A 16,289-nucleotide genomic window follows, 5' to 3' on the forward strand; every position below is an offset into this window, starting at 1 on the left:
AAGAAAGCTTGATAAATGTTTGAATGATAAGGGGTGGCTTTGAGATTTTTTTGTATTTAATGGTGAGAATGGTAAGACTAGGGGACTCATATATAAATTTTGGCATGATAGAAGTCATTTTCAGCTAAGACAGCTTTATTTTTCTAATAAGGCGTTTAACCTTTGTAATGACTTGCCTTCATATGTGATAGATGAAGTTAAGTTAAGTTAAGGGAGTTTAAAGAAAGCTTGATAAATGTTTGAATGATAAGGGGTGGCTTTGAGATTTTTTTTTATTTAATTTAGTTTAGTGACCAGGATGTCACAAATGGACCAAAACGTCCCTGTTGTCCTTTAATGTTAGAATATCTTCATTTGTTAATGTCAGACTTACTTATAGTGAACATTTCTACCCACGTGACTGGGCATTTCCAATGAAACATAATGGAGGTCATAACTCCAAAAGGTCACCTGAATGTCTGTGGAAAAAACAACTGTCTAACTTCGCCTACTACAGGTAACCTAGCAGCGACATTTACCACTGGAAGAAAAGATGTGCTACTTTAAGCGTGTGACACAGAACAATAGGTAGCTAGAGCAAAAGTAGCACAATTCACAACTTTCTTTGCCAACGTATCACGTGGAAACTGTACACACCTGCAACTTATAACAAATTTACAAAAATTCCTTTATTAATGCAAGGAAGTTGAAAGCACAAAGTATGGTTATATATCACAGAGTCATCGCAAGACATACATCCTAATTTAAAGTTGAAAATCTCATACAATTAAATGAATAAAAAAATTAAAACTTCGAAACAGTTAAATCTCCACACAAACAAAATAAGCGTTTACAGAGATAATCTCTCCTTTAGGATTTGAGTAATACCCATGTGAATGGTTGTATAGAGATTTTCATTTGAATACATGACGTAGGAATTAGTCTCTTTTTTGAGAATGTACAATAAAAAATATTATTGTCGTGGGTAATTTCAAATTTTAATTAACCACACTAGATTTTGGTTTGCTTTGAAAGTAAGACAACATACAATCCTTGCTGTCAACGCTACGTACAGACTTATTTTCTCAAATCTTATTAAGCAGCCAAACTTTAATCCCAACTATATGAAGCCCACCAGTTGAAATACTTAGATACCAGCACGTTTTATGTATTCAATAAAGATTTTATCTTTTTGTTTTACGTTTATATTCGAATTTTTTTATTTTCCTGTTTATGTTCTACTTATCCTCCTACATGTAACTATTCCAGAACCGCCTTTATTGCAGATATAACACTTGTCTGTTTAAACTATTTCTACCTGATAATACCACACAGCAAAAGTCCTAAACAGACCACTGTGGTGCCCCGCTATTTATATTCTTCTACACAGAATATTGACCTGCAGTCACCTACTTATCACTCTTTGATTTCTGCAGTCAGTATTTATTTTACTGTTTAACGTTCCCATTAATCTCATAAGCATTTAACTTTATTCAATTTATTGTGGGGCACGTTATCAAAGACTTTATGAAAGTCAAAATATAGAACATATACTAGGTATGATACTGTTGCGTCAGCGAGGTCACGTGACTAGTATCGCGCCACTTCCTTCTCGAACCTTAGTGAATTGTCGGGAGATTACTAGATTGGGGGTAGTCTGGTATGTATAAGATGGTCACAACGTGACGGGACAATGTGTAGGTAGTGAGTAATTGAACTGCAGTCAGAGAGTGTGTAATTGAACTCGAGCACGTGAGACGTTCGTGAAATAGTGGTTCAAAGTGCACATAAGGTTCATATAATGACAAACACAAACTTCATACATTTTATAATGGAACACTTGCATTTAATATTTACTAGTAATAAATATACTAAACACGAGGCTCAAGCGGCATCAAATAACTTTTTATTACGAAATAAATCCTCTTTATTAGAGAAAGGAATTTGTGACTCTGCTGAAGAAAACTGGTTGTCTGCTAGTCCTGGTGGAATTTTAAATAGGACACAGTTTTAGGAATTAAAAGTCTAGTGCCTAATAACATTTGAACAAACTTAAATGAACTTTTTTCTTCTGAAAAATAAGATCTATGTAAACGTGAGGATGGTATCTTGGTTTTGAAAATTAAAGGTAGTTGAGGATTTTATATGCAAGTGTCTTAAAAACTATAAACTTTTTGTATGCTTAAGTGAAGATGATCATGAATTTTTGAATATTCAATGTGATGAAAACTATATAAATTCCTGTGTTTCCAAGATTGCTTGTGTTTTATTCTAAGAAAATGTTACCATGTATCGTTGATGAAATTGAACAAGGCCGTTTAATGTTTAGCAAAGCTATTAAAAACTTTATGGGTCTATAAAATTAATTTCCAGTGCATGGTTTTGTTTTTCTTTTAACTTATTTTTTTATTTGTTTGTAATTAAGCACAAAGCCACACAAAGGGCTATCTGTGCTCTTCCTACCACGGGTATCGAAAACCGATTTATAGTGTTGTAAATCCGCAAACATACTGCTATACCAATGGAGGGCTATTTTAGTTTGTTGGTTTATAAAAATTCAGTGCAACACTATGAATCCAACTAATTTTTTGTTGTTTGTTTGTAATTATCTCATCGTAATTGACAGTTAGTTGGCCATTACTCTAACATTGGTAAATATATTTTAGGGCAGGATAAAATGGTTATAATTGAGGTTGTGCTGTTTTAAATATGTAATTTATTATTTTTGCTATATATTATTTTTAGTTCACACATATATATACGGTATTTGAAACAAGTTTCATAATTCTGAAAAGACTAAGTCTTGTATCTTAATTTTTTTATGATAATGACATACTTCACATTCATGTGGTATCAATTTCTCTTGGCCCCAAGTGGCACAGCGGCATGTCTGCGGACTTAGAACGCTAAAAACCGGGTTTTGATACCCGTGGTGGGCAGAGCACCGATAGTCTTTTGTGTAACTTTGCGCTTAACTACAAACAAATAATTTCTATTAATCCTTTTGATCTACATAAACAAATAATTTCGAAACGAACATAATCTGTCCATGTGGAGATATTGCTACCAAATAGTTAGCACTATTGTTGGATTTATAGTTGCTATTAAATCTTACTTGTACTATTGAGATTCAGAACAACATTATCTTATTATTTCTATTAGAAGCCAAATTATAAGTGATTTCAATTACTCAGCTAAGACAGAAATCCAATAACTACAAATTTTATATGCTAAGATTGCTGAAATTCCAAACCTGCAGCTAAGGTCATCAAAAATTAAGTGCAACTTTAGTCTCACTAGAACAAGTATTATTTGATCTGCAATCTCCAGTTGAAAATTAAAAGTGTTAAAATGAGACATACATTCAACCAAAGTGAAGAATACTTGCTTTGCCACGCCTGTAGAGCATCACTGTCTGTCACTAAATGTTTAGTTGCAGATATTGTCCCTCATTCGAGTTTGGTTTGAACTCATTTTTCCTCTGTTAAAGTTACATTTGTCTGAGAAAACCTTGTTTGAACGTCTGTCCATTCTTCTGCATATCAATGGTCACTGTGAAATTTAAGGTCCGATTCGTCATACTGTGTAAACGAGGTTGCTGTTTCAGTAACGGTTGTATCAGAAATGTTACTACTTTTTTTCCCAATCGAACTGTCTAATTCACTTTGTATAAAATCGCAAGTTCCTCATTTTGATCACCACTGTAGCTTGCAAATTTACTATTTTTTAACACTTGGAGTTTATGAATGTTTCAGCAGTTTTCGCCGACCGGGTGTTGCTTTAGTTTCATAACCTAATTTTATCTTTGGGTATGGATTTATCTCCGTCAGTATTCCATCTAAAAAAATGTTCTAAACAAGGATATTAGGCGCTTGGTGTTCAAGGTGGGTAACAGAAAGCACTCCTACCGCCAGTAAATTCTTCGCTACCTCTTCATACAAAGTCACCCTGACCATTGAACAGTGTATACCATGTTTTAAGTATATACATATTGAGTTCTTAAAACTTATACGAAACTTCTAATGATGTAATAATGAATACTTTACTTATATGTTATATTATAAATAAATTGTGTGAAAGTTAGAATTTGTATGTGATATATCATAGTATCCACTCACACATGTATTTAAGTTCATAACCGGGACGGGTACCTTAGCTTCTTAAAGCTCAGGAGCTATATTTTTGCAGAACAATTAGTTGTTTCAAAGCAACTAAAATTATGTAGAGATTATTACGGTACTGTTTTATTGTGAAATATTTATCGATAATAATTAATTTATTGTTTAGACTTTAAATGACAAATATGTATATATATATAAAAGTTTTTGTAAGATAGCGCTTCTGTTATTGATTAGAGATGGCGACTTCAGAGGAAACAAATACAGGATCTGCGAGTGATAAGGTACGTTTGTGAAAAAGTCTTGATTACATCCAAACTTTTTATTGTGAAATACTTATTGGTAATAGCTAATTATACGTTTATGTAACGTATCATACCTGAAGAAGACAGACCAATGATATGTCGAAACATGTACTGTACTGTAGTAATACTGTAAGAAGTGTAATACTAATAGTAGTAGTGTACATTACAAATCGTCGTGTCTTATATATGTATATATACAAATTATCAAAGTCTCTTAGAATGTAAAAAAAAACATTCATAATAGAATAAGTTCTTCCCAACATTTTTAATATCATTAAAAGTTTGAAAATATTGCAGTACAAATCACATATATTAATAATAAATAGCTAATGTATCAAATGAGACTCCCGAGGGACTCAACTATTCATACTATTTCTCAACAGTAAAATTCCTGTTCATTACTACTTTTATATTATACATGTGCCATTAAAGGAATTTCTCCTGCAACATTTGAAAAAAAAAGCTTTTCATATAGGAATTTGTGAACAATCACATTTTCTATTATAAATTTACAATTAATACCAATAGAAGATGGTAATATGTTCAAGCATTGGTTCTAAAACTAAAATTAAAACACTGAATATTGGAGGTGGACTATATTTTTATCAATACCTATCATCATGATAAAAATGAAACCATGTTAATAAGTGTCTTTTTCTCAGGTTATAATGGTTTTGATACTTAACCAATATAGTGACAATTTACTGAATTTTGGTAAGACAAACATCTTTTTAATGCCGTGCAGCTTAACAGAAGCTATTTTTAGCATTCAGGGTTAATAGTGGCTGTATCATGAAGTAGATAGAAAATATTATTAAGTCTACATTTAATGTTCAAAGTACTTTAGTTTAAAAATGTATTATGATCACTAGCATTAGTGTCTTAATTTTAAAAAATGAAATGTTCAGTACTTGGGAATTTACAAGACATTTCTTGTATGATGCATATCAAATTCATGTTGATGTCTGAAGTATTCTGACTGATGAATGTCGTAAAAATAAAAAGGGAGGATGATGATGGGATCTTTTCATAGTTATTTTGTGAATTATGTAAATTATGGGACCTTAAGGCACTCTTCTGATGTATCAAGAATTTCTTAAGTCACATACCATCTGAACAAACAGAAAAGTAATCACTAAATCTAGTTCTGATCTACAAGATTTTCACAAACTCTTTTTCTTAAACTATTGTAAAGTTGCAGCTCTATATTAAAACTTGTTCCATAGCTTTATCACACTATTTCCTTAATACATGTTTATCATTGTGATTGTTCCCATAGTGAACAGGAGATTTCAGTGAGCTGCATGATCTTTTATTACCTTTTTTACTTATATATTCTTACCTTAAAAATTTCAACCCTTAGAATCCTAACTGCAGGAATGCTTTTAAAAGAATATTAATTTTTTCATTAGTTTTTTCAGAAACTGTTCATTAAGATGGTTCATCCTTGTAGCTTTAATAATTTATCTAAGGGTTAATTAGACAAGATTATAAATAAGAAAACATAAATTTAGTTTCTCCAAAATGGCAATGAGTGTTGGATCAGTGATCACAGTTAGTCATTTTTCTACATGTACATTGTATTAACTTTAGGTTTAGTACATATATATTACATGTATTTATTATTAAGTGAGCACTGCATAGAAATATGTTGATGATACACACAATAAATGGAGATTCTATACAAGTTGCTATTTATACACCTTCACCAGAAGGTTGAGTACATTATGTTAAAATGATTTTAAAGTATGACTACATTGTTGCAGTCCATGCCACCACATCTGGTCATATTATGCTTGACAGTCATGCATCTTGACAATAGCACTGCAGCATAGTTTTCTGTGCAAAAAGCAGACCTTCCATAATCCATCTCTGTATGAGGATTATGGTTTTTCCAGTAGCAGTTTGAGCAGTCTGATTGCACAGAAATCCATACACTTTGCATTTGGTGACTTGACTGGTAATGTTTTGCTTGTAATAGCATGAATATCTGTTCCATTTTCCAGCTACTTGACATATGTGATAATTGAACAGATATGATGTGGAAGTAACTTGTGTCACTTTTCAGGTGGAGATCCTTCTTGATTATATTGCATGGGGCATGTGGATAGCTTTTGGCACTTACCTTTGTGTTCTTGGATTCTTACCTGTTACATGGTGCAACAGTTTGCTTACCACAGCTGGAATATGACTTGTTGCAGGTCTCTTTCTGGATTGTCCTGGAACCCAAAGTTGATCCACATTCCTTTGTTTTCCAATCCTTGTCTTAGATATTCTAAAACCTTGATCAGAACACATATTTGTGATTGGAGTATGTGAATGTTTAGCATTGGAAAGGGCTATTGCATATCATTCCTCAAGTTGATAAGTTTTTGGTGTCATCACACTACCTATAAAATGCAAAACAATATAAAAATGTGGTTCTGATACCTAACATTTCAGTGCAACATTATATTGACCATGGTTTTCACCTGACTTGGTGGTTTTCATATTCAAAACTGTTTTAATATAACATACTCAACCTACAGCAGGAATCATTTTTCTGGATTCATGATTTCTTTTTTTTTAAACTGCTTGGGTTTCTTTAATTATGCTTTATCTCTTCTTGTTATCATGCACACATATCGTGCTTCTATTTTAGATTTTTCTTATGCTTTCAACTATTTTTTTAATCTAAATTTTAACTTAATATTATGATTTAAATATTTTTTTAATTTGTAAAGATATTGGATTATTAGAATGTTTTATATGCTCATTTTACAGTCATTTGAAGAAACCCAAGAAGGACATGAACACCAATCTGGTGATAAAAGAAAAAGATTGTTTTCTAAAGAATGCAAGTACTCTTGGAATTGGAAGTTATTCACTTTTGAAAACTTAAAAAATCATTCTAAAGTGACTATAAACCTTGGTATAGAGTATCATGTAAAAAATAGGAAACTTTGAAAGGCAAAGCTAAGCTTATATAGATTATCTTCAAAATTGACAATTAATTATTTGCTTTTCATACTGATGAATTTATCCAAAGTATCAATATATGTTGTCATTAAATTTCTGTAATTAATTCAAGATATTCTAGAAGCAAATTATCTTTATTTTGTTATTACATAGATTTAGGCAGCTTCCAAGTGTTCTGGTAATTACTTTCCCTATTCCCCCACCCACAAAAAAAGATTGTTGGACACAAATTATTCTTTGAGTCATAGTTGAAGAATACAGTAATTTTAACTTGTTATTAACCTAAAGTATTGTAGCCAAAAGAAAACTAACAAATTTTAACATTAGTACAGTCCTTCAAGTATTGAAGCATTAGCTTAAATTATTCTTTGTAGTTGTAATCTGCTTAATGTACATGTGGGGTAAAAGACTGGCAGGTTTTCTTGCAGAGTAGCTCATTTTCTTGATCACTGTTGTTAGCCTTCCACCCTTGTGGTTTAACAGTGCAATTGGTTATTCAACTTTTCCTCATTTCACTTCCTTTTTCTACCTGGATTTTTATAAGAAGTCTATCCATTTCTAGGATTATCAGTTACTGAGTCGCTTTGTTCATGACCTTGTTTCTTCTTCATGGCAATTTATTTTGTTTTTCTCCAGTTCTTATAGACATTTTAAGGGCCTTTCTACTCCATCATCCTCCTTTACTGGTTCCTGTGCTGGAATAGAACCTCTTCTTAGTTTTCAAGGCTCTTATAAATCTTCTGTTTGAACCTTTAGGTTTTTCCTGTTCCCTGTACTGTCATTCTTTCAAAACATGTATTCTTCTTCTCCTTATTTATGGGAAATGCCTCTCTGATGTTTTTGCCTTAGATGTCTCCCACACCATTGTTTTATTTTATTTTTTACAAGGTAGGTTTATTTTCATTTCCAGACCACTCTTTCCTTCCTAAGACTTGGGCTGCCCGGGAGCCCATCACCCTCTTTTTAATATCTACACAATTGCTCATACTCAGGTCAACTCCTTTGTCCTATGCTGCCAGTATGCTGTTACCATGCTTACATAACTCCATTTAGAGGCAATAAAAATAGCCTGTTTTTTGCCATGATTTTCCTCTACTTCTTGAAATTTATTCTTTTTTTTTTTTTTTTTCCACTATTGATTGGTTGGGTTCAACAATTCTTTTGATTTGTTTGTTCCTCCTTGGGAAATGGCATCTTTCGCAGATGATATTATTCCTGCTTGATCCATGCACTTCTCCAATGTTTTCCTCCTACATGAAGTCTTCCCTCCCATCCCAACTGCTTCTTGTTGAATGGAAAAATCCTTACTTCCCAAGTACCAAGCTACTGGAATGGTCATTATAGAGAGTTAGTTCCCTTTGCATTGGTGTAATTGTACTGGTATAAGACCAAGTGGCTGCACTACTTGATTGGTTGATTCATGGAAGTGTAGTAGTAAGGCCACCTCCAACACTAAGGACTGGTGGTTGTGACCTCCTCAAAATATGGGTCTTGGATGAATTTCCTAAGTATTTCTCACATATTTTATAGTTTGACATATTGCCATAGCCACACTTAATGTATATGGTCTGCTGACCCTCTGAGATATACAGAACAATTTAGTAGCCTTCACTTTTTGCCAATCTTTGTAACACTATAGCACCATGCAGGAAGTTTTTATGACAGAACCTTTCTGCACTACCATTTGTATTGGAATAGATGTGGTTTCCCACCAATCAGTGCTCCAGCAACCCCGATTGAAGACACATTCCATGAGTTTGCTCTTTGTCACTATATTTTCATAAAGGAGCTGCTTTTTATAAATAAATATTTCTCCACCAGTCTTCTCAGTGTGTGATTCTAGCTATCTGTTCTCTGGGAAGGTGAGTAGCATTCTCTGGAGTTAATGTTTTCATTACTTGAAAATGTATTTCAAGTAGATACTCACGTCTACAAAGAACCAAACACTGTATCACACCACTTCCAATGTGTCTTTTTTTTGTCTTGTCAAGAATGACATTTGTTATACACAAAGTGCTAAAGGGGACTGCTGTGCATGGAGGATGTCTCCCTTCTATTGGTGAAGGGATGGGTGTTTTGTTCTCAAAAAGTTTTTTGGCAATATCGAAAGGTTTTGAGTATTTTCTCTGTGGAGAGTTGAGTACATTTTGAGGTAAGGAAAATGTTAACTTCACCAATATTATAACACTAAAGTAATGTCTTTGAATTTTGGAGAAGCATTAAATCAAGATTTTATGTCAAACATGTAATATGAAGTCTCTCCTACTTTGACATCTAAAGCTGATATTTATGTTGATTTGATGCATTCACATTTTCTCATGTTATTTAATTGCTTTGACATAATATTATCTAAATAATAAACCACAAAACAGAAGATGCATGAACTGGGCCATAAAACCAAAAATCATTATCTGCCATTTGCAAGTAGCATATAGGTGATTTTCTAATTCATCAAGACAGAGAACTAATTTTTTAATGTTATTTATATTCTGTTGAAGTTAGGTTATAACTTTAAAAAAGTTATTATAAATAGCTAGAAAAAATAATGTACCATGACCTTTCTGAACCATACTAATGCTTTGCAAGAATTTTTGTTATTGTAATTTCTTTCAATAATTTAATCTGATTTCATATATTAATAAAAATAATTTAGAACAAGTAATAGTGTTTGAATTTTACATTGTCAAGCTCTAGTGATGATGAAATGCTTATTGTTTGTTTTCAGATATGTTAAAAAATTTTCATTTACGATTAAGGCCATTCCAAACCTATTTTATGTTTGACTTCAAACTTTGTTCAGAATTTGTATGAAAAATTTCAGGGGTCATAAAAAACACCAAATATAATTTAATGTCACAGTCTTTCACACAGAAAAAAATGAACATGTAAGTTAAAGAGTTGCATTATTCATATACTTGACAAATATGCCTGTTTTGAAAGAAAGAATGCAAAACTTTTAAGCTGGTTAGAAGCTGTTACTGAGAAATTTCCGGTTATCAGAAGTTTCCAAAGAAAGAATGCAAAACTTTTAAGCTGGTTAGAAGCTGTTACTGAGAAATTTCCAGTTATCAGAAGTTTCCACAGAGGGTTCATTAGCTTCACAAATATACACAAAACAATTAAAAAATATATGCGCATTGATGCCAAATACTAGAATTGTGTGAGTACTTGAAATTTACAGCTGAGCCTTAAACAAAAAGAGAAAAAAGAAGTGTGGCTCAAACTTGAAAATATTTGATTGGAATATGTGTGCTCAAAGTACAAAGAGAAGAAAAAGTTTTCTAGATGAACCAAAAACTTTTATGTAAAAAAATATTTTAGCAGGGCTTTCCCTCCTCTCTTCCCCCGTTGATCCCTTTCACTCCCTAGGCAATTAATTCCTAAGTTGTTTACACTGATTTCAAACCTTCTGTGAATATTAGATTTTGGCAATTTTCTTTATATATGTATTATTATATGTCCCTTCAATGTTCTTCTAATCCCCTTTTTACATTAGAAAACAGACTACACTAGAGCATTATATTTTCATTTTAAGAACTTCCATCTCATATTCCCCAAGTATAGCCTAATAAAGGCTACAACTTGGTTCAAATTTTATATTCTTTTTAAAGTTTGAAGTTGGTTTTAATAACAAAAAATACTCAAGAATTGGACATAATTACCAAACTTCCAATCACCATAACCATAGTGAAGAAACAATAGTATATTTTCTGTTGGACTTAGAGGGAATACAAAAGTATGTCTTGATTATAGTACAGTTTAAGTTCTAAACTAATAAAAGTAAAAGTGGGATAAAAACTAATCCAAGTTTATTTCTGTTAAGAATAAGGCTTTAAAATTAATAATTAAGAATGAGCATTATGGTAATTGAAAGTGATTGTTTTGGTCTCCAGTATCAAACATTAGTCATTGATAGAAAATTATAATTTCTCTGCTTATGTTAGTAGAGATAAATGAAATTTAGCTTGGGATATTGTTTAGTAATGGATGTATCATATATATATACTTAAATGTTATAAATATTAGTATACTGTGTCATTAATATTTGCTTTCATACATTGTTCAAAAGTTTAAATTTTTGCAATTGCAGTACGATGTATGATGTATGGCTTTGGAGACGACCAGAATCCGTACACAGAAACCGTTGATCTTCTCGAAGACTTGGTGATAGAGTTCATAACTAACATTGTATGTTTTTTGTTTTTGTTTGATAGAAAATGCATTGTGACATTTCTTTGTCAAGTGAGTGCTAGAGGTATAGCTTTTGAAAGTTAATCTAAAATGCTTCAGCAGGGTTAATCCGATGGTATGAAAAGAAAACAAACTATCTGCACAACATTGATTCATTTATAAACAGAAAATATTTACACCTGTTTTGAATATTATTGCTAATCTTCTTGTTAGTTGGGACCCAAAGGTATGCAGAACATTATATGATAATTAGAAATAGTTTTTTTTTGTGTATGTGTAGTAATTTGAATATATGGATTTTGTAATAATGAAACAATATTAATAATGCATGATTTTATTCATGTGGAATGAATAAAAATTGATCTTAAAAATTGGCCTTCTTTAAAATTTTTTTTAGTACTATTATATAATAGCAGTTGCATATGCTTTCTGTCCTCTCATACAACTAATGCTTTTTCATTTATTGGTCATAACTATCAATAATCTTTATATCTCATAAAATATCTCAATATTTAGAACATTATTTGCATTTTGTAAATATGTTTATTTTTTAAATTTTTAAAAACTGCATTAGTATTCTCTTTATTGAGTTGTATATTTTTAGGACTTGTGCAGGGAATAATATTATGATGGAAGTTACTTGTATCATAATTACAAATATTTTTTAATACCTACTAAAGCTACCATGTATGTTGTAACTGAAGGAAAAATAATGAAGTTCAGAAGTAAAAACATTAATTTTTGTCATTGATGCTTTAACCAAAATTGCTAAAAGAAAATAGAGAGTCACATAAATTAATTGACAAATATGAAATCCAAAATGTGTATAATAGTAAATATTTTTAAACCGTGGAATTAATTTGTGACTTAGTTGTACAGCACAATTATGATTATGTATCATTTTTGTATGAATTTTGGATTTTCCAGTCTTGTCTATGCCACTTGTAAAACTGTAATAATTAATTGAAATAAGGTCAAATTGATTAATACTATATTCAATTATTCCAACTACCAAGTAATCAAAATATTGCCACCAAATTTGCTTGCCCTGTCTTTATTTAAAAAAAGCTATTAAAGTTATCTGTCAATCAGTAATTTTTAACTGCTGTCTAGAGTGAAGGCAACTGGCTGGCAACACCAGCTGCCAACTGTTAGTTTTTGAGTATTATAATGAAGAATTTCTCTGTCAGGTCTTGCTTCTGTGCATTTATTTTTAGCTTGTATGTACCATGATTTGAGGAAAAATGTACTAATCAATTAATTGAATGTAATTGATTGATTAGCGAATACAAATATTCCACTCACAAAATATCTTTTCCTGACTTGTACCACCCTCTATATGCACAGATTTTTGTTCTCTGTTAGCCTTGATACTCTCATCTACCCTAATGTATTTTTACATAAGGCAGCTGCATGATAGCATGCAAATGAGCATGCGACAACCCTCCACCAATAGGAGTGCAACACACTTTCATAGTGCAGCTAACTTCCTCTATGCAGTAGATCCCAATTTTCACTTCTCGGTTGACATTCATTGTGTACAGACGTTTTCCTACCATCATCCGCATGTCAGTTCCCAGAGTGGACTGGTGTTGGTTGTGTTTGATATGCACACATGATGATACGGGTCCTTGGAATGGACGTTCTACTTCCCTTGTCCTAAGTGAATGATAGAAGACCCTCTTCCTACTGTAGACCAGATGTACCTATCAAGGTACTGCTGGTGTTAGTTGAGGTTGAACTTCCACTTACTGTGTACTGCACTCAAGTCACTATACACCAGGGTCCCTCCTAGGATTCCCCCCCTTATTGCGATAATCATTTTCACTGGTGAAGAATATACCTGGCTCAGAAGTGATGCAGATAGGTGTGTCTTCCATACTTTCTATTCACACACCCCCATGGGCTTCCTTTGGGCACACTCTGAAGGGGGCTCATCTAGGTACTATTGTCAATGTGCGATTCTAGCTATTTTGTGAGTGGAGGCAAGATATCATTTCTGAAGTTAACATTTTCCTACACTGAACATGTATTTCTGGTAGACTCTTACCTTTCTCACACTTCCAGTGTGTTTTTTCGTGCCTAATCTCGTGGGTTGTACTGTATAGAAAGAGTCAGTTGTACTAGGAGGGTGTGGCACACTCCTATTGGTGGAGAGTTGTCACATGCTCATTTGCGTGCTTTCATGTGAAAATATGTGAGGGTAGGTGGGAGTATCAAGGCAAACATTTGTGAATATAGAGGGCAGTACAAGTCAGGAAAAACTATTTTTTGAGCGGAGGTAAGAATCTATTGGAAATATATTTTCAGTGTAGGAAAATGTTAACATTCCTCAGTTCTAGCCATTTGTATTGGAAAATGACTTGTGTTAAGATTATATGTCAAGCTTCCAAAAAACCACCCTGAAGAGATTTTAAACTTCTGATGAAAAACCATAGTATATAGTTATATTCAATGTCATATATAGATTAAGATATGACTAAGTATTAGAAAATGTTCTATTTTATTTTTATTACTTCTTAATTAGCCCATTAATAGTACCTAGAAATTTCTAGTCTGAAATGCATCTTGCATTTATGTCATTCACCATGTATTTTTATCTAGAAATGTAGGTTATGCTACTAGTGTACTAAATACATTTGTAAAATATAATCTTCACAGATTATGAATTGAAGTTTATATTGTGAATAATTTTATATATTTCCAGACCCATAAAGCCATGGAAGTTGGTCGGACAGGACGGGTTCACGTAGAAGATATAGTATTTCTTGTGCGTAAAGATCCACGGAAGTATTCAAGGGTAAAGGATCTGCTTACAATGAATGAAGAACTCAAGAAAGCCAGAAAAGCTTTTGATGAAGTGAAATATGCCACAATTTGACATATGCCAAAACTTATGTTGTTTAACTGAAATGAGTTTTTAGTGTTGTATTTATCTGTAGGAGTTTTAATAAAGACTTATCATATTTTTTCAAGTTACTGGGATGGCATCTTCTCCCTTGTTACCACTGGCTGTCCTAATACTGGGTGAGTTCTTCCTGGGTAGGTGGTCGAGTGCATCTACTAGTAGCTCCATTTTCAAGTTGAAGTTCTGCTAACAAGTTCTTATCTGGAGTTATCCAGTTGGTAGTTATCTCACTGACATACTTCCAGAGGCAATCACTGTGAAGACCTTTAGTTTGCATTGCTTACCTTCCAGACACCTACTTAACTTAGAAGTTTGTTCTCTCATGCTATGAAATCTGTTCAGCCAAACTATGCAACCTCAATGAAAATCAATTTTATCAGCATAACTACTTTTTGTTTTATTAGAAGAAGATTAAGTCTTCATTGAGTAAAGTCATGTACAACATCATTTCAGAAGTGTTTGGATAAGGTCCATTCTTCCCTCTATACCCTATTCTGGAACTTTGCTCTGGATACTTCTTTCTTGTATATTACTTCAAACCTGTTGGGTAAGATAACTATCAATATTTGATAGTTGTTATAGCTCTAAGCTGAAAGGTTACTTAATGTAGTCAAAACTGTCATTTCAAATGGTCAGCAAGATAAATGGTTTGTCCATTATTCCATCCATTTACTCTGAAAATAATTTCCAACTGAGCCTCATATGACTTCCATTGTACCTTCCTGATATGTACTCTTCTTCATAACAACTCGCAGATCATGAGGTACACAGAAACTTCCTACAGTAAGGGTAATTTCCAACTTCCCTTTTGCTGGAACTTTATGTCCACTTGCTGTTTACATCAGTCCCCTCTTCTTTCTTCATCTCTGGAGGTAATTTCCTATCTTTAATTAACAACTTGGGATATTTAATGTAATGGCTGAATCAGTCCAGGAAGGTCTTCAGTAACAGGTGGTACAGCAATAGTGGTAATAGGCATAGACCAAATAAGTGTTCCTATTCCATATTTTGTATTGGTGGTGTTTGAAATTGGACTTCTTGAACCAATACAGAAATAGGTGAAGCTGATTTAACCTTTGGATTTAATAATTCATTTTTCAGATACTTTAATTTGACAACAATATTATTTTCTACCTTGTTGATGTCTTTCTTTTATTCACTTTTGGCTTTTTTAATGTCCTTCTGTACTTCTTCAGTCTTGTCATTACAGCCTTTCCATACTTCTTCAATTTCATTGTTGTAATCTATCTGTACATTTCTAATAATTCCATGAACTTGTCTTAAATCAGATTTATTTTTGATTGTAATTCTTCCAAGGTTGTACACCTCTTTTTTTTTTGTAACTCTCTTACCAAAATAATCCTACTTTTACAACCAGTTTTGTAATGCTGTTTTTTCATTTGCAGTTTCTTGTAGATTACCTGGTGAAAATTATTCAAAGTTTAGTCCATGTAAATGAAAACCAATCACTTTAATTTTCTTTGATGTTTCTACATGCTTGAACACTTGTACACCAGTGTAACTAGTTATAGGCCTATAATTACAAATGACAAACTTAAAAAATAAACTTACTTCTACAAAGTAACTGAATATGCTCAATAACCAACCAGTGGCATAGAAAGGGTTCTTAGTACCTGGGGGCAAAGACACTTTTGGTGCCCCACCTCTGAAATGTTTTTATTATTTGTATGTGACTCATTACCCACTTAATGACAATAACATAAAGAATTAATTACCGCCTTACACAGGCCTAAAATAAAGTCACAATATAACATCTCATGTTATCACACCTGTAAACCTGGAACTAATGAAGTATAGCCTACTAGGTGT

At 32.5% G+C, this 16,289-nt stretch overlaps 1 protein-coding gene across 1 annotated transcript; it reads left to right on the forward strand.

Moving 5' to 3' along the window:
- Nucleotides 1-4,276: 4,276 nt before the first annotated feature.
- LOC106473998 (transcription initiation factor TFIID subunit 13-like) lies at nt 4,277-14,531 on the forward strand. The gene is made up of 4 exons (XM_013934683.2): nt 4,277-4,381; nt 7,166-7,238; nt 11,451-11,548; nt 14,259-14,531. Exons 1-4 carry the CDS (start codon nt 4,337-4,339, stop codon nt 14,430-14,432), a joined length of 390 nt encoding a protein of 129 aa, XP_013790137.1. The 5' UTR covers nt 4,277-4,336; the 3' UTR covers nt 14,433-14,531.
- The last annotated feature ends 1,758 nt before the right edge of the window (nt 14,532-16,289 follow it).

Source organism: Limulus polyphemus, unplaced genomic scaffold, assembly GCF_000517525.1.
Source record: "Limulus polyphemus unplaced genomic scaffold, Limulus_polyphemus-2.1.2 Scaffold6707, whole genome shotgun sequence".
Taxonomy (NCBI): Eukaryota; Metazoa; Arthropoda; class Merostomata; order Xiphosura; family Limulidae; genus Limulus; species Limulus polyphemus.